Genomic DNA, 19,034 nt, shown 5'->3' on the forward strand with positions numbered 1-19,034 from the left:
GAGGCTGAGTCTTAAGACCCTTCTCCCCTTAGGTTAGTAGCATTTATACCTTAGATATATATAATCAAAGCTTAATTAACCCAATTTTAATATCTTGGCACTTAAAAATAATTAACGAAAAGTTGATCCTTTCTTAATCATTAATCAAATGAAATTATTTTTAAATTTCTTTCTCACTGGCTGTTTGACCTCACCCAAAGGCTTATATTACCCATTAGTATTTTAAATAGATCTGATAACAGAAATAACGAATAAATAGTGTTTATAACAATACTGCAGGAAATTGTTTTACATTGAAATACTAATAAAACAAGTTTATTTGGATATTCAGTTTTTTGTAATAAAAACTAGGTAGACCGACCAATTTAAACAAAATAGCTTTTAACATTTATAAACTAAAATTACATATATAATATGTCAAAAAAACAAAGTAAGAAAACTATAACAATTATAATGTTAGTAACAAGACAATCAAACAATAGTAATAAATGGCATATAAACTATTAAATGTTTTTAAGCTTTTATATGTACATACTTAACAAGTTGAAAATGGAAATATTTTTTTAAATGCAGAATTTGATTGTTGATAATAGTGATATACAGTTAATGTGTACGATTTAAATGATACCTCAATTTCTGTTAAGGGACTTAAATAAATCCCTCTTAGTTAGTTGTCTCACTTTTTATTTACTTTAAATATCTATCTGTTTAAATACTATCGAATACTTTATCAGATGGACTTGCCAATTTGGCACATTTCCTTCGTCACCCAAAAGAGGCATACATCTATACACCTCGACAATGGTGAAATCTTTTAAAGAGTTCATTATTTTACTAATGCTACGCGTTACCCGAATTGAATATATGTCTGGATTTATCCTGCAAATGAAATTGGGTATTTCATTTCGATCTTTAGCCTTCAGTAGTACATTCCTGTTTTTCCTGTAAGGTAACAGCAATAAATAGATGTGTGACTTTAATTTAGTTAAATATTGTGTATTCGAAATGCAGAATCACTTTAAAAGTAATATTATTGTTGTACTTATGTTTATATTAATAATTGATGTGAATAAAACTTTTTCTACTATTTCTGTTTTTTTTTTTTCTCCGAATGACGTTTTATTGTAAGAGAAGATATTATGAGGCTTTATTACCTAAATTTCAAGATTTATAGTTTGATGCAATTTACACATATTGGGCTAAATTATTAAGTATAACTTACGTAATTGAAGAAAATATGTATATATTTTAAAAAGCGTAAGTTTATAAGTATAAGAATTTGTTTAATATTTTAGTGGTAATATTTGTACAGTAAGGTACTTAGCAAAAAATGATCTTACCCCATTTTGATTAATAAATTGCGTGATTCTCATTAAGCTTATCTGATTCTATATTTTAAAGTAAATGAGGTGGTGATTAGAAAATTCCTTCTTTATTAAATTGTGATTATGATAAAACACTTTTTTTTCAGCCTACATATATTGAATAAAAAGAAAGTAAAAAATACGTTACTTTGTTTACAAAATAAACTTTCATAAAAAACCCGCTAATTTTAATGACGATTGACATTGCTATTTTTTAACAACGAATATACATGGACTAGGTGCCTGTGTTTTAAAATAATAATTACAAAAATAAATTATAAATGTATTAAATGTCATCATTTATTATAACTGATTAATTCGAATAAATATTATAATAATATAAAAAAATTGGAAGCAATTGAAAAGCGAAATCTTATTAGAATAATTTTATATTTAGCTGGAGTGAAATAATCATTCCCAATAATAGAAATAATTTATTCCCAATTAATACAATATGAAACTTCATATATTTATATACATAGTAATACTTAATTGAAACAATTTTTTTGGTGATTTATTGATATTTTTTAATTAAAACCTATCATTAAGGATGAATTGTCTTAATATTTAGTCCTGTAATCCTGTTGGAAAATTGTTGTTTAATGACAACATAAACGGTCTTAAATACACGTCTTACAATTATGGGTTATGACGTGGGCCTGAGCTTCTCTTTACGTTCTAAGCCGCTACTGTCGCTGCGATCGAGGGATACCCGAGTGCGACAAATATGACGACGGTCGCGCATGCGTATCACACGGGCATTGAATCCAAACATTCATAATATATCCTATACATTCCGTTTTATAATGAAAAAAAAACAAGGTTAGTGAATAATATAATTAAGCAAAACCAGTATGTACGTATTTTAGGTGAAATTAAAAAAAAGACATCAACTTTTTTTTTAAGTACTTTTCTAGCGCTAGGCTTGCAATGAGTCCCCATTTACAATAGTTGGAGTGGGATCAAATCTGAAATGTTTCTTTTTTTATACAATCGGAATTTTGAAAGTCAAATTAAAGTGGAAATATTTAGTTAAGTGTAATAGTTGTATTATAAATAAAGATATATTAATCGTAACCTCTTAGTAGTACACAATATAGCTGAGTTATTAGCAAATCGCATGAAATACGTAAATCTAAGGTTTGTTTATCTTTTTTTACTTTTATTGGAAAAGGCTCTTTGAATCTGTCCTCGGCTGACAATAAGTGAATATTTAATTTACCTAAACCTTCATGTATTGAAATTTGGTCAAAATGTCAGGGAGATCGCTCAGGGAATCCAATGTTAGCCAAAGATTCACTAGATTGTTGCTTACGAAATTCCCTTGGACAAATAACACACATTTTTTGTCCTTCAACAATAATCCGCCCTCGGCCTAAAAATTGACTTCACGTTGGTCAACTCGCCAACGCGAATCCCGGTTGTGGAGGCTCATACACCTTCTGCTGACTTCTTATCCAGGCGGCTACCAGGTTAACGTCGATTCCCTTCTGGGAGCTTTTTGGCAGATTGGAGCATCAAGGTCGTTGACGACGGTGCATGCTCCGACTTAAAATTCATCGATTCTGATTTTTCAAAAGGCTGCGTACTATCCACTCTATTTTTTTTGCATATCAATGAGTTGTTGAAAATCACGAACATTCACTGCTATGCCGACGACAGTATCGTAGACATCTTATACACTAGCCGTGCTAATATTTCTCGGGAAAAAGTTGACGAAAACCGTAACAAACTAGTATCTGAAATCCAGTCTTTGTTAAACAACGCCTGGGACTGGGGCCTCCTGAATTTAACCTTCGGACATTTCGTCAATATTTCAAGTTTCACCCGAACCACTTCTATGTCTGAAAATCCAGAACAGCGCGATTTCTAAGACACTTTCTGTCTCGCACAAACACTATGTGGAACAAGCTTTCGCCAGCAGGTTTTCCGAATTGATACGACTTGGGAACCTTCAAGAAAAGAGCGTACACATTTCTTTATGGCCGACAACATACCTGCAGATTGTAGATGCCCATGGGCGGTGGTAGCCACTTTGCATCAGATGAGCACTATGTGACCCTTTTGCCCACTATAGCGTAAAAACAAAACAGTTAGTCGTTGATATTTGTAAAAAACCTGTGAAAAAATAACAGGATGGACATTAAGTATTACATCTATTGTGCAATATATCATAAACTTCAATAATGTCGTTTTTCTAATAACTAATATATTTCATATCCAACATCACTACATGTATTTAAGAATTTACCACTGCGATAATTCGTGCTTTTTCGTTTTGCCTGATGTATATCTTCGGAGATTGTGCTGTTGTTTGAAATGTTTTTTTATACACATATGAAATTAATAGTCTCTTGGAAATAGCACACTTCGATGGCACTTTGAAGACCGAACATTTCATTTTTACTACAATAATATTTACGAAACCAACGAAACGGCATCCTTGATCGCAGCGCCACCTGGATTTTTCTTCAACAGTGGAGTCACTCCCTTGACCCTACTATTTGAATTCTGCTGAGTCGCAGGACTTGTAGTAAGGCTGATTAAATTAAATTAATTAAATAAAATGTTGCCATAACGTTCACAAATTTATTTAAATGTTGTTACTACATGAATGTTACTAACAGTTTTTAAAATAATTTATATTATTAATACGTATATTATAAGCAATAACATTAATATTCAATTGAATTGTTTTATTTATTATATTAGATCACATATTTTTGTCATAGTAACTTTACTTAAACTTGAATATCCATAGACAATCAAAAGATCATTAATTATGAAGTAAATTTCAATTAAAAATGGCAATACAATTGTGACGGACAGGATATCAAAATTATTTTTTCTTATAGCAAGGAAACTGATTGATAGCCATTTTGAAGAGCCTTTTGTTAGTGTTTTGTGAATGTTTTCAACAAAATTTTGCAAAATTTAAATTACATGACTATTATTATGCATCATTATAATGCAAAATAATAATAAAATATTAATCTAATAGAAACTACATAACTGTGTTGTTTGTTTGGTGAAGGCGCATTGTGAAAAAAGAACCGGAACGAACTTTGCCGTATTTTAGTTTTATTTTCATATTTGTGAAACTTAGTTCGTTAATTGTGATGGTGGAAGTCGTTATTTGATGAATATAGTGAACTTGTTAATTGTAGTAACATTATTTACGTCGCGTGTATTTGTTCGCTACGTAAATTGAGATCGCCACAAGATGGCCGCCGTCGGATGCTCGCTCCGCCAAAACCCGCTCGCGAGGCCCGATGTGTCATCCACTGGCGACGGTGTTTGGGACATGCTGTAAACTGGCGTCCCTCACCGCGGCCGAATTTACCGGTCGCTTCCGGCGAAGTTCCATTTTATAAAATGGAATTTCGCTCGAGGCGCCAAAATACGATGGGTGTTGACACATCTCTAGCTGCAATACCGTACCGTTACTTTGACGGCCGAACAAAATAATTGTTGACAAAAATGAGCGAACCAGACGACGTCGGAAAAGAAGTGTGGAAGCGATGGATTCTTGAGGCGATACATAAGATAAGGTCTCAAAAGCAGAGGCCGAGTGTGGAGAGGATATGTCATGCGATCAGACAGCACCATAATTATCATGAGGATGTTGTGTCGGAGCGGTTGGAGCGGGCAGTGCGTGAGGGTGTTGTTTTGAAGGTTTATAACAAGGGACAGAGTTCGTACAAGGATCCAGGAGGTTTGCAGAATAAAGTTTTGCGAATCGCTTCCGATGTGGACGTTTCGCGAGCGGTCGCGAAAGCAGTGCGTGAGTTAGGGGAGCGAGACGGTTCCAACTTAAAGACAATCGAGAAACATTTACGACAAGCTTACCAAGTTTCAGTTGAAGATAATACGGACGTGCGGAATATACTACGGGCGGCTGCAAAGAGAGCTGTAGCTAGGGGTCTGTTGCTTCACCACGCGGGAAACTATAAGGCGACTGATCGTCCACTCACAGCAACAGACCGAATAGCAAAACAAAGGAAATTGCAGGAAAGTCCGGAGAATGTAAGTTGTATACAAACATTATTTCCATTTAAAATATATTAAACAACAAGTCTAATATAAACAAGCATTTATAATAAATTAGCATTGCATAATATTGCATGTGAAAAACAAATATTTATTTAAAATATATTATAAGTTTCAAATAGACATCATTTAATTCATAACCATACTTTCATTGATACAACTCTATCAATAAATAAAAACAAATGATACGACTCATTCAAAACTATGGATTAATGAAATACATATTTGTAAGTGTATAATAGTTGTCATAGATATATTTTACTTTGAAAATACATATAAAGATAATATAAAATGTATTTCTGATTCAATTTTTTTATATCAGTTACATTTTTAGTACTAAAATATAACACATGTTTTTGTTAAATAATGGCTCGGTGATTTTGTGTGATAAGTGCAATAATTGATATTTTTAGGCTATCTTCTGAGGTTTTGCTACTTATTCTACAAACTGGGGTTAAAGAATTTTATTATTATATTTATACATGACATTTTTGTAATTCTTTCAGCAATTGTATAAATAAATATAATAATACTCATTGAATTGCATTATATAACAAAAACAAAAAGCTATTATAGTAAGTTACTTAATTTGTTTTTAAACAGATAATATTTAGTATATCCAATATAAAAACCATACAAAGTTCCCATTTTTTGATAATTAAAAAAAAAAAAATTACTAATTTCAGCAACTAAGCCCAGGAGGTGTTCCGGTGTGTGCAGAGTGTCTTGGTACAGATGCTAGAAACCGTCTTGGAGTGAATGAGGCACTCATCTGCTGCTTCCAGTGCAAGTCATATGCACATCCGACTTGCCTCAATATACTTGAATACATAAATTTGACAACTTTAAAGGTAAGCATTAATCTTTGAACTAATCATGTAATAATATGTTACTTGGTGGTTCGATTTTGTGCAAGCATTTCTGAATAGCTATCACTCTCATGTTATATTATTGGGTTAAGTGTGAGTGAGCTAGTGTAGCTACAGGCTAGAGGGACATAACATCTTAGTTCCTAAAGTTGGTGACGCATTGGCAATATAAGGAATGGTTAATATTTCTTATAGCTCCCATGTCTATGGACAGTGGTGAACACTTTACATAAGGTGCTCATTTGCTCGTTTGCCTAGCTATATCACCAAAAAAAAATAATTCAAGGATAAAGTCATAAATTTGAAGTCATAGTCATATATAAAGATTATGTTATTCAAGAAGTCTCTCATAAACACTTTTGAATCATTATTTTATGTACCATTTGTAGATGCCAAGAATCAGCAAGAAACTTAGCAGTTACTATTATTTGTTAAATTTATACATTGTGCATGGAAAATAATAATAAACTTTTTAACTCCAGATATCTTTATAGTCCGAATAATCTACAGACTAATATGCCTTTTACTAATTAGTAATATGTTTTCTCTGTCATTGACTCGACCTATATTATCTATAAAATCTATATATTTTGTAGTAATGAGATTGAAAATGATTTTCCTTATTTTTGTCGAGTTTATTGTATGAAAATTAATTTATAACAATAGAGCTATTAAAGAAGAGATGCCAATTACATTTTAATAAAAGGATTATTTATCTTCCTGTAATAAAACATTTTGTGATTTTGCTAAACAAAATTATCTGTGATGAAAATGATAAACAATAAGTGAAAATATTTTTATTTATTTTATTGCTGGTTCTTTTAATACATACATTTTGTTTTGTAATTAGCCTTGCAAAATTGTTTATATTAAACACAGTAACACTAAGATGAATTTTAGATCAGTCAGCAATTTTTAGTAATCCTCCTTATCAGTGAAAGTAACCAAAGCTCTCTGTCCCAACAATAATCAAATATTTCCTTTTCTTTAATTGTTTTGATTTGCTTTTTGCGCAATAGAGAAGTAGTGCTGTCATGTGTTCAAATCAGAAATATAAATAAATAAATATTACTGAGGTAATCCATCCCTCTTGTGCCATTAACAAAAAGCAAAACAAGACACAGACAGACACCCTTTTGATCCTTACCTAATATTTGAATGGTAATTATTTCTTTTAGCTTGCTTATTAGTTTTGAGCTTATTTAGGATATTACAGTGATTTTAAATGATATGTGTTTGGATCAAATCTTGCAAATGCTATGGTGACCACATTAAGAATATTATAAAAATATTAGTTTTAGTAAAGAGATTAAATAAAAGTTTGTTATTATAAAGAAAAAATCATCTTAATATATTTTCAAGATTATTTATACTCGGACAAACTGCAGTAGACATTAGTTAGTTATATAAATTGTTCAAACACCGAATGAACCTGTTTACATTGTACAATATAAACATCAGTTATGGACAATTTGCTCAGCAGTAATTATATTGTTTGCATTGCTAGTTAAATTCGTTCTATACATTTTTTTTTTTTAGACTTAGTCATGGAAGTTCATAGAAGTTATTAGACTCATGTCAAAATAAGTCATTGAGTGTAAAAATAATAAAAAAATATATTTAAATGTTCATACATCTTTTATGCATTACTATTATTGCTTTTATTGTGTGGGTATTGAATAGATCTCAAATATTATTATTTATTCAAATTATAAAATAGTATTAATATAAATAGTAAAGTTTATTTACTTTGGCTTTGTATCTTAATGTTATGCTATCCCATCGGAGTATTAAGCTAAAGACAAAGAATCTTATAAATAATTGTTGATCCATCTTAATATTGTACATGCCATCAAAGCACCTTACAGTCTTATAAACGATTAGGTCAAAGAATTTGAGATTGTTTATTTTATGTTGTATTAAAAAGAGCACCATTATTATGTATGAAACGTAAAAATGCTGTAAATTAATAGCATTATGAAATTAAGAATTGTTTAGATTTAATATTTTCACTCTTATAATGAAAAATGTAATGCATAGATTTATCTATATTCCAAATCCATCCTCATGCGTATTGATGCAGAGACTGTTAAGAAATTAAAGCATACAACCACCTTCAAATCTTATAGTTATCACTGGGTTGGAAATTAAATTCTTCTGAGTGTGAGAATATTTGTGTAAGGTAGTCGACAAATACTTATTAGACAGTGATGCCAACTTGGGGGTTTTCCCCCCAAATTGATGCATTTATTTAGGGGAGATGTTTTAGGCGGAAAATGAACAAACGAGGACTATAAAAAAGTAATAATATTGTATGAAAAGAATATGAGGAATAAGTAAAATCAATGTATGCAAATAAAAGTTAAGGAAAACTAAAGTAAAGTAAAATTTCCTCTCAAAGAGGATGTATAATAAAACCTTTGGGGGTTTTTAATCAATATGATGCATGATTTGGAGAATTTGAAGTAGGTTTTTCTCACAAAATATTAACCCGTGCCCCGTCGCGGCCGCAGAGCGCGCGCTGGTGCTGCGGCGAGTGCGCGCGCTGCAGCGCGTGCGGCCTGAGCGGCGAGTGGGCGTCGCGCTGCGCCGCGTGTGCGCGCACGGCGCACGCGCGCTGCCGCCGCCCGCCCTGGCGCTGCGACCTGTGCACGGACAAGCCGCACACGCCTCGGTTAGCTCGCTGCCACCTGCTTACAGATATTCTTTTTACTTTTACTTTGTCTTATATCTGCGACGAGGTGCTTCGTGGAGTTAAAATCTGATGAAAAATCGTTTCATTTCAGAACGACCATGGGTGGAACGCCGAAGAAGCGGAAACCGAAGACGCCGGCGCGACGCATCGACTCGGACGACGAGCCCTCCGACGGTAATGACTCGCCGTACGCCCGCCTCCCGTCCGAACAGAGAATGTCAAAGGAGAAGCAGAAGTTTTTCAGATTCTCCGCTTTCAATCTCGTCAAACGGCGCCGGTGTAGGGAGTCCTCGAGCGAGTGGGAGGGGTGGGAGGGGTCGCAGTGGGGTGGCGTGCGCGTCACTCGCGTGCAGCGACTCGAGCTGCGTCTCGAGCACCGGCAGCGCCCCGATCGCTCCGACCAATCGGAACGCTCGTCCTCCGACAGCGACCCGCCACTCGCGCTTCCGTCCCGCGCCGCACCGCCCGCGCCTCCTCTCCGAGCCCGTCCCGTGCCCACTATTTTCGAGCGTCTCGCCTCCGACGCAGGTCCCGACGGCACGTGGGGTTTCGCCGCCGAAGCGCAGAAACAACGCCTTGTTGATGAACCCGCAAGTCGGTCGCCCGAGAAAACGCGGTCATCCGACAAACGGAGATCATCCGAAAATCGGCTTTCGCCTGAGATTCTCCTGTCCCACGAAAAACGCCGATCACCGGAAACGCGGGAGTTAAATGATAAAAAAAGCTCGCCCACCAAGCGACATTCTCCTGAACATCAACTTTCGCTCGAAAAGCGACGATCTTTAGAAAAGCAGGGGTCATATAATAAAAGACGTTCGCCTAGTAGACGTCTTTCCCCTGAAAACCGGCGTTCCCTGGAAAAGAAACGGTCGCCCGACTTACGGCGTTCGTCCGAGCCACTTCTGACGCCCGAGAAGCGGTCATCAAAAAATCGTTGTACCCCCGAGCCGCAACAAACGTCTGCAACGCAGCAGTCGCCAGTGTCACGGGAGACGGGTTCGCCCGAGAGAGCCGGGCGCAGACGACGGAGCAGATGTGGCGATAGATTACTCACTACGCTATTCGACGGGCTCTCAGAGTTCTATTCGGTGCGAACGGCGTCCCGCTCGCAGTCGCGGCACCGGCCCGTGGAGCGCGAGCGTCAGCGTGAGCGTGAGCGCGAGAGCGAGAGCGAGAGTCGGCAGGTGTTAAAAGAGACGCGGAGCACGTTCAAGCGGTACCAGGCGGCGCTGTCGCGAGCGAGCGCGCGGCCCCGGGGCCGGACGCGAGAGCGCAGTGCGTCGGCGGCGCGAGAGAGCGCGGACGGGGTAGGGCTGCGGTTGAGCGCGTCGGCGCTGGTGGTGCGCGCGGCGGAGGGCAAGCGCGGCGGGGGCTCGGCGGAGGAGGCGCAGGCGCACAAGCTGTCGCGCGCGCTCGGCCCGGCCACCAATCAGACGGGTAAGATGGGTTCGGGAGGCGCGGTGAAAGTGTCGTGGTGGATCTGACCGTCGCTCGCTCTGATTGATGGCCGGCGCTCCGCTGTCTCTCTCGCGCTCGCTTTTCCAATCTATCGAATTCTCTGTTCGGACTCGGTGAGTGCAATCGGCTTCGCTTCTCCGTTCGGACGCCGGGCGCCGACGGAACTTTCGTTATTCGGGTGTCGGCAGTATCCACACGTGCACTTTCGCTCGCGCTTCTCGCCGTCGAAGCGAATATAGAATCGATTAGCTCGCTTGGTGTGCGCCCATCTCCTTGTTCCTTTTGTTTTCGTTTTTATTTTATTTTTGCTGCTTTATATCAATGTGGCTCGAATGTTTATTTCGCAACATTGTGGTAACCAGTTATTTATTAATGCCTTGTTTTTTATTTGTCATCCATTTGGCTTAACTCTTCGGTTTCATTTTAACAGTCTTCCTGCCCGAGCTAGTGTATTTCAGTCGTGTGAGCGTTCGGACATAGCGATCAGTGTACTGTTGTTTTCCCCAGAGGGTAAGAGACTCCCCCCCGGGGTGACGGAGGCGGACGCGGAGCTGTTCTCGCAGGCGCGCGCGTCGTCGGGCGCGGAGGGCGAGGCGGCGGCGACGCCGGGCCCGGGCGCGGCGGGCGGCCCGCCTCCGCCGAGGTGTCCTTCCGCCATTGAATTCGGGCAGTGGGAGATCGAGACGTGGTATTCGAGTCCTTTCCCCCAGGAATATGCCAGGTATTTATTTTTATATTTCATGTTATAATTTACTACCACCTTTGAAGAACATTATTTATGATTTTTTTCCTTCACCTTCCAGGTTGCCAAAGTTATTCCTCTGCGAGTTTTGTCTGAAGTATGCGAAAAGTCGAGCTGTGTTAATGCGGCATTTAGACAAGTGCCTGTGGCGACACCCGCCCGCCACGGAAATATACCGATGCGGGGACATTTCCGTTTTTGAAGTCGATGGGAATGCTAATAAGATATACTGTCAGAATCTCTGTCTACTCGCGAAGCTATTTTTGGACCACAAAACACTTTATTATGACGTAGAGCCGTTTTTATTTTATGTACTAACGAAAAATGACAGCAAAGGATGTCATTTGGTTGGCTATTTCTCGAAAGAAAAGCATTGTCAGCAGAAATACAATGTCTCTTGTATAATGACGATGCCTCAGTATCAAAGACAGGGATATGGGAGATTTCTCATCCATTTTAGTGAGTGGTGGAATTATTTTTGTATATTTTTATATCAAATGAAATATTTATTTTTAGTATTCTATTAAGATGATTACTAATTTTTGTTTATTTTTTAAGGTTACTTGCTATCGAAGGAGGAAGGGCAGCCAGGCACACCAGAAAAACCACTTTCAGATCTGGGAAGAGTTTCATATCATGCCTATTGGAAATCTGTTATTTTGGAGTTTCTCCATGATCATAAAGATCGTCCATTTACATTTGAAGATATAGCATTGACAACGGGAATGCATATGAATGATGTTGCTGTAACATTTCAACTTCTCGGCTTCATGAGATACGTTCCAAACAATGAATCTGTTAAACTGGGAATATGTGTAGATTGGAATAGGGTGGAAAATCATATGAAAAAATTGAACAGTAGGCCACGTCTCGAAATCGACCCGGAATGTCTTAGATGGACACCGTTACTGGCGCCAACAATTAATCCATTCAGATCGCCAGAAGAAGGATCTGGGGACCAAGACACTGAAAACGACGATACTGAAATGAAAACAGAAAGTGAAAACACAGAAACTGAACCAGAAACTTCGGCATCAAAATCGGAAATGAAGTCTCAACATGATAAGGATGTTGCTGAACCAGTTGAAGTTACTTCATCCGGTAGAAGACGAACTCGACCGCTTAAATACAGTGAAACTACTTATCAAACTACACCTACACTTGGCGATGGAAACCGTAAGAGAAAACGTGAATCTAGCAGAAAAATGTCAGAAAGTGTGGAAGAGGAAAAGAAGGAGATAGAGGCAACACCAAGAAGACAGAGAAGTAAAAGTATAGCGAGTAGATCAAAAGCCACCCAAGACGAAATTACTGAAGAATCTCTACCAAGAAACAGGAGGAAAACCCTCAAAGAACCTGCTTACATTTCAGATAGTCAAGAAAGTCAAGAGAGCAATGATGTTCATAATGAAATTACTGATATACCTGCTAGCACAACAAAAGCAAAGAGTAAGAGACAAGGTCGTTGGAAGGGCCGCAAGCGTCAGAAAGGAAGTAAACCTTCTCCAAAAATCAGTGGCACACCAGTTGCCAAGAAAGCAAAAGTTGATGATAATAAGCAGGACCAGAATGACTATAAAACTGATGATTCTGTTGAAGAGACAGTAAATAACATACCTTCCAAAGTTCAAAATCATGCAGTTAAGAATCAAAGTGAAAATAAACCAGATGCGACCAATAAAAATACTGGTGACAGTTCAGAAGATTCTTCAGGGGAGGCTGATGATGAGATGGACGTAGAAGAGGGAGAGGACAGAACTAGTGTTCCCAGCAAGCCGGCGACCCCTCGCCCTGTAGAAGAGAACAGTACAGACCATCACACTAGCGACATGGAACTTGATAGTATCCACATGGATTCACCAAAATCACTAGCAGAAAAAGATCAAGTTATAAATGAAACTAATAAAGATAAAACCGAGGAAGATAGTGCTGTCGTCGAAAATGGACCAACTGTAGGCGTAACGTCGGATAACATTGTAGAAACTAAAAGTAATAAAGACAGTACTGAAAACGAAAAAATACCAGAAACAAGGAATGGTGAATTAAAGTCTCCTACTAAAGCTCAGCTTGATGATAAGGATACTATCGTGATATCAGAATCTGATGATAACAACAGCCAAAGCTGTCCCTTGCCATCGCCTAAACCTAACGACTTCATTCCAGCACAGAGCAACGAATACAAGGCTAAAGAAGTTCCCGAAAAAGAAAGTCCATCGAAAGTATTACCAGTTGTGTCAACAGAAAATGCTCATATTGTTTTAGATGCTAAAGGTTCAGGGGAAGCTATACTAGCTCGACCGCCTGTTGATCTTATTGTACCGCGCTTACATCAAATCGAGACTATAGTGGTCGAGGGAGAACCGGATAATGCTATTTCATCACATACTGTTGTCTCACCTAAAAAAATCGACAAGACAGTAATAAGTGAGTCACCTAAGCAAAAGAAATTAGCTGAGAAAGTAAACATTGAGATGACGTGTGAGCTAAAAAAATGTGAGATGAGGAAGGAGACCGTAATCCAGCATCAAACTATTGAAGAAACTAAAGTGCCCGAGAAGAAGTCGCCTACGAAAATCGAAACTATTATACAGAATTTAGATCCTCATAGAGATCTCTCTAACAGTTTGAAAAAACCAGATCCACCTAAAATCGATTCTTACAATGAAATAGATACTAGAAAATTACAGATGCCCATTGCAAGTAAAGAAAGTGAAATACCGTTCAGAAATGACATGATGCATACTAGAAAGGATGAAATTGTTGTTTCGCGAAGTATAATAGAAAACACTATTCCTAATTACCACAATTCCGTAAGTAATTCGATGACAATACAACCAATTAACTCTTTACAACTTCAGCATCCCTACTTGAACCATAGAACTAGCGTGAGTAAGGAATCACAAGCAGTTCAAACTGACAAAGTGCTTATCAAATCTAGTGACTCTAGTAGAACGATTAACAGTATGTCTGAACCTTCACCAGTGATAAGTAAGAGTACTACGAAATTAGAAGTGCCCCATCCCATAACGTCGCCTGTCGTAAATCCAGTGATACCAAAAGTGCCCAATGTTACTGATATTAGTTTTTTACCGAGGTGCCAAAGTGCTAATGCAGCTGTTAATTTAGGCATGGAACGAACTGAATTAGATCCTAGTTTCACCAGTAATGCCTTGCATAACACCCTGAGCGGTTCTATGAGTATAGTTCAAACAAACACTCAAGATAAAAACGATCATAATCAAAAACCTAGAGAAAAGAGCAAACTTCGGGATGTAAGAGTAAATTCGGCCCACAGCAAATTGGAAAAGACTGAGAAAAAATCAACAAAAAATGAAACACCAAGAAGCACGCCGGAGCCTAAGTTGTTTTTTCCAGAACAAAATACAAATGTAAGAAAACCTGAAACCTCTGTTCCTATAAATGTAATAAATACGGTCTCTGTGACTAGTAAATTAGAGACGAAAGCTAGCGAGGCACCAAAGAAACAAGATTTTTTTAAGAAAGAGAAGTCTAATGCATCAAAGTGTGAATCAAAGAATGCGTCCATTAAACATGATAAAAGTTGTTCAACTCAACTCAACTTAAAGGCAGCTGAACAGAACGATATAAATAAAATGATGCCTAAATTTAAGTATGACAATGAGCTTGTTCCGAAAGGCGACTATGGAATGAATCAAATCCCCAACTATCACACAACGCCCGCACAATATCCTATGTCACAGTGGCCGCCATGGGACCCCACCAGAACGTGGGATCATAACAGGTTTTTGGACATGAAAAATAACGAAAAGAACTACCTGGATAAATTTCAAGGTTTCAATCTGCCGCATTTAGATCAGATGCAAAAGTCGCCACAGAAGTTGCATCCGAAATATGATCAAAAAGATTTACATAATATCGCTTACGGAGCTCTATCGAGTGGGATATATGCTACGACAGGTCTACCTCATTTTAAAGAAACTAAAGCACCGACCTCGAAAGCTTCAGATTGCACCCAGAAAAACGAATGCAAACCTACGAAGCAGTCTAAGACAACAACAGCGTGTCAAACGCAATGCGAGAATAAAAAATCACAGTCTCACAATACGACAGAGGCTCAAATGAAGCAAATGATGCAGCGTCAGGTTAACAAACAGCAAGATGTGGTCACGAGTTGTGCCGAGTTCCGGCAGCAGAGCCCACAGGTGTTGACGTCGCCCGGATGCAAGACTCCGTTCAACCAGAATGGCCCGTGTGGACAAGAGAAGGTCGAGATAGAGAAGAAGTCACGGCAGCATTCCAAAAAGGACGAGTCTCCAAAGGATACGAACAAGGAAGAAATGTGCGAAGCCGTCAGTCCCGCTTTACAATCGATGGGGGTGTACACACCGGATTCGACGAGTAACTCTGTACATTCAGTGCAATATCCGGTGTGCGAGTTGGACGTCAGCCAGTTGGGTCTCGAGTCACCCACGAGCATCGGGTCGGATCTGGCGTCGCCCTGCTCCATGATGCACATGCACCCCGCGCCCAGTCCGCAGTACCCACATTCGTCCATACACATACCCTCCATCATGAGTCAGCCGAATCAACCGACGAAGCAGCAGAAAATAAATAACAGAAATAGGTAAGTCACTTTCAGCCTGGCTAGGTTTAGTAAAATTGACTGCCATTTACGTCTTTCGAATAGTCATGTAACACTAAAATGCTTTCTACGCCAGGAACAACACGGCGAGCAGCTCGAGCGCGGGCGACAACAAGGCCGTGCGCGGCGCCGCCACGCCGCCCGCGCGCCACCGCGCCACGCCGCCGCACCCCGCGCCGCACGGTGCGTACCGCTCCCCTCTCCAATACTTAATCTCTCTGGCTTGTATCATTTACAAATCTAATTCAAATCTTAAATGTCGGCTTCCTCGAATTCAGGGTCGGGGGCTAATAATTTTTTTTAGGTTTTACTGTCTTCGTAACATACCATTGTTAGAACTTGAAGTTGGCAGTGTTATAATCCCATACTGTGAAAACCTTAGAGAGCCGTTCGTCCTGCGTATGTTCTCTTCGGTCATGTTTGGCCTACTTATCGGGCTAGGAAAAACACACTTATGTACTATATTAACTGTGCATCTGGCTTGTATTTAAGCTTGACTGTTGTGTCTTGTGAAATTCAAATAGAACATTATTATTTATTTAATTTTTATTTGTCACTTGTTCATGTTAATTGAATTGATTTCAAATTGCTTACATTGCTTTCAGGCGGCGGAGTAATGCAAGGCAGTTCGAGTGGAAGTGGCGGAGCAGGATACCAGGGCGGCTATTTGTCGTTCCAGCAGCAGCAGCAGTACCATGGAGGATGGGCACCTTCTTGCTCCTTGGCTAAGCTGCAGCAGATGGCCGACGCACCGCAGCACCCTCCACACACGCCGCCGGCTCCACCACAGGTACTATGCTTTAAGTCGCCTAGTAGTCGCTATGACTAAACATATGTGTTTTAAATAGACATGTTAAGGCATTCTTACAACTAATGTTTTGAAGCAAAGACCTCATTTATACCATTATAATGACAGCAGCAATTTCTTAATTTATCTCCCTCAGCTCGGGTTGTCTGGAAGAGTTATCTAATTAGCTATAAGACAATTTTTGTAGTCCTGAGTAATTTTCCCTTTTGTATTTTTGTTTTGTATAATAAAGTAAATATATCTTATAAAAAATATAATATATTCTTAAAGAATAACATTGTTTCTTTAGCAACTTATTAAAAAAATCATACTCCCTTAAAATAGATTGATTTTATTTTGTATTGAATGAATAATCACAGAAATAATTACATCGTAATAGTACAACGTGTTCCAGTACGGACAGCAGGCGGGTACGCCGCCAGCCAGCCACTACCACGCGCCTAAGTACTACGCGCCCGCTCACAATCAGCTTGAGTCGCCAAGGAACACGCGTAATGCTACCAGTCAGTAATTCATGTTATTTTTTAATTTAACTTTATGATGTTGAATATAATTTATACTATAATCTTTCAGCAATAGCACAAATGTATTATATAACATATAACAATATTTCCAGGTAATCTAAGTCCAATGCAGCATGTCCAGATGGGTCCTGGGTCGAGAATGTCGCCGAATCTAAATACTCACATCATAAGCCAATATGGACTAAATGGTTATCGGGTTCCACCTCAGCAGCAGTTTAACAACCTCCCCGTCCAAATGATGAATGTTCAACCTGGTGTGCAGTACCCTGGACCAGACCCCAGAGCTCAGCAACCAAATGTTTATGCTTATGCAGGTTACATTAACCCTCCACCACCTCTGGCGATGCAAACATTAAACTCTACTATGCGTCGGTAGCCTCGACCAAAAACCCAGTGCCGGAAACAGTGATAGTGTTTAGTGAGTGATGAATAATTGGACGGTGACTACCGATACGACTGTGAACTCACTCGGCAAACTTATATTTTGGTGTTTCTATCAGTTTACAAATTGCCTTTTATGGACATAATTTTTTAAAAGAAACCCTGACCAAAAATCGGATTGTATGATAATTATCTATAAGGCATAGTACAAATAAAAACATAACGCTTTTAAGACCTTGTTTGTATATAACGTTTATGTATTAATGTAATTAACGATTAACACCACTTCAGTTGCCTTATCCTCCGCACTAGTGGACCCTCACCCTTCTGTTGTAACAGTGAAGTAATGGCAGCTTTATTATTTTGTATATGATTGTAAATGTTGTATCCTTGAGAATACATAGTGCCCGGTATTGAAGCTGAATAAAGTACAAAATTGCTGATAAAATGTATTTAGAAACTGTTGTATAATATGAAAACTATGTCAGGGAAATGTAGCATAATAAAATAGTGCAATAAGAGTAGGATTTTTTAAAATTGCATGTTTTTATATCGTCCAGCAATCAAGTATTGTTAAGCTCGGGTTAATCAGCACTAATACTGTGATAATCTCTCGATTGTCATCGATGTAGAAGGCGCCTGTTGATAACATGATAAATTATTAATATTAATTCTTAATTTCCCAAAGAAACAACTATTTAAGTATGTCAGAATTGAAGTGCAATCATTTTCAACACAATAAATTGTATTTTGGATCTAAAAAATTCAAGCGAGAACTTATATTTTGTATGTATATCATGTAATTTATCTTTTTTTTTTAATGTTGAAGTCTGTACAGTTTTGTATGTAATTATGATTTTCATAATTTTTTTCTCTTCTCAGAAGTGCCTCTTTCTCGTCCCTTATGCTTAATTTTCATGTAAGATATTGTAAATGTACTGCTTCTACTTAACACAAGGCTGTATACATAGAATCGTAACATTAGTATTACTGTATTAAAAAAAAATAACGATTTTTAATTTTATCAATGTGATAGTATTAAAAGGATACAAATAGATTGATCCCTCTGGGCTCATTGCATAGACAGGCCTAAATGATGGTTAATTTTTTTTTATTTTAGATTAAATTAAACTATAATTTCTTTTTATACGCTTCGCACTTAAGGATTATTTTCGTGTTATCCTCGTTAATTTATTGCCAAATGTTATTAACACTTATCTTGCAAGTTATATTAAGTTAGTTGAGTTTAGAATCTGTCTTTGAACATAGGTTTACGTTACGAAGCAAGCGCGGGCGCCCCCCGTACTCGTTGGATCAGTAAATTATTTTTTAAGATCTGCTCCTGTAAGGTTATAAATGTTATTTGTTACTAATGTGTAGTATATAAAATATTGTAAATATATAACATTAAGACTTGTAGCAGGTGTTATCACACAAAATATAATTTTGTGAAAAAAATTGCATTGTCTTTAATTTATCCTTTATAGTTTTAAAATAATTATGTTTTCTAATTATATTT

The 19,034-nt window shown here is 37.9% G+C and overlaps 1 protein-coding gene and 1 long non-coding RNA gene across 4 annotated transcripts; one reads left to right on the forward strand and one right to left on the reverse strand.

Annotated features, from left to right (window-relative positions):
- Positions 1 to 575: 575 nt before the first annotated feature.
- LOC125070153 lies at positions 576 to 1,540 on the reverse strand. Its single transcript, XR_007119869.1, has 2 exons — positions 1,341 to 1,540; positions 576 to 942 (listed from the first exon to the last, which is right to left on the reverse strand). It is a non-coding gene; the product is annotated as an uncharacterized LOC125070153 (long non-coding RNA).
- Positions 1,541 to 4,235: 2,695 nt separating this feature from the next.
- On the forward strand, positions 4,236 to 18,949 carry LOC125069854 (histone acetyltransferase KAT6A). Of its 3 annotated transcripts, none has more exons than XM_047679449.1 (11): positions 4,236 to 5,390; positions 6,101 to 6,265; positions 8,797 to 8,957; positions 9,070 to 10,415; positions 10,944 to 11,157; positions 11,240 to 11,637; positions 11,737 to 15,784; positions 15,879 to 15,985; positions 16,408 to 16,592; positions 16,990 to 17,113; positions 17,227 to 18,949. In XM_047679449.1, the coding sequence occupies exons 1-11, from the start codon at positions 4,845 to 4,847 to the stop codon at positions 17,508 to 17,510; spliced, it is 7,578 nt and encodes a 2,525-aa protein (XP_047535405.1). In that variant the 5' UTR covers positions 4,236 to 4,844; the 3' UTR covers positions 17,511 to 18,949. The 3 variants fall into 3 exon arrangements, with proteins under 3 accessions (XP_047535405.1, XP_047535406.1, XP_047535407.1); XM_047679450.1 differs by having other exon boundaries at positions 17,005 to 17,113; XM_047679451.1 differs by having other exon boundaries at positions 9,070 to 9,152.
- The last annotated feature ends 85 nt before the right edge of the window (positions 18,950 to 19,034 follow it).

Source organism: Vanessa atalanta, chromosome 16, assembly GCF_905147765.1.
Source record: "Vanessa atalanta chromosome 16, ilVanAtal1.2, whole genome shotgun sequence".
Lineage (NCBI taxonomy): Eukaryota > Metazoa > Arthropoda > Insecta > Lepidoptera > Nymphalidae > Vanessa > Vanessa atalanta.

Bases quoted from the DNA above. Each gene is read 5' to 3' on its own strand.
- LOC125069854 (XM_047679449.1), top strand. From the start codon at position 4,845: ATGAGCGAACCAGACGACGTCGGAAAAGAAGTGTGGAAGCGATGGATT. The intron at 6,266-8,796 runs GTAAGCATTAAT...TCGCGGCCGCAG, and splicing joins TAAATTTGACAACTTTAAAG to AGCGCGCGCTGGTGCTGCGG. The intron at 11,158-11,239 runs GTATTTATTTTT...TTCACCTTCCAG, and splicing joins TTCCCCCAGGAATATGCCAG to GTTGCCAAAGTTATTCCTCT.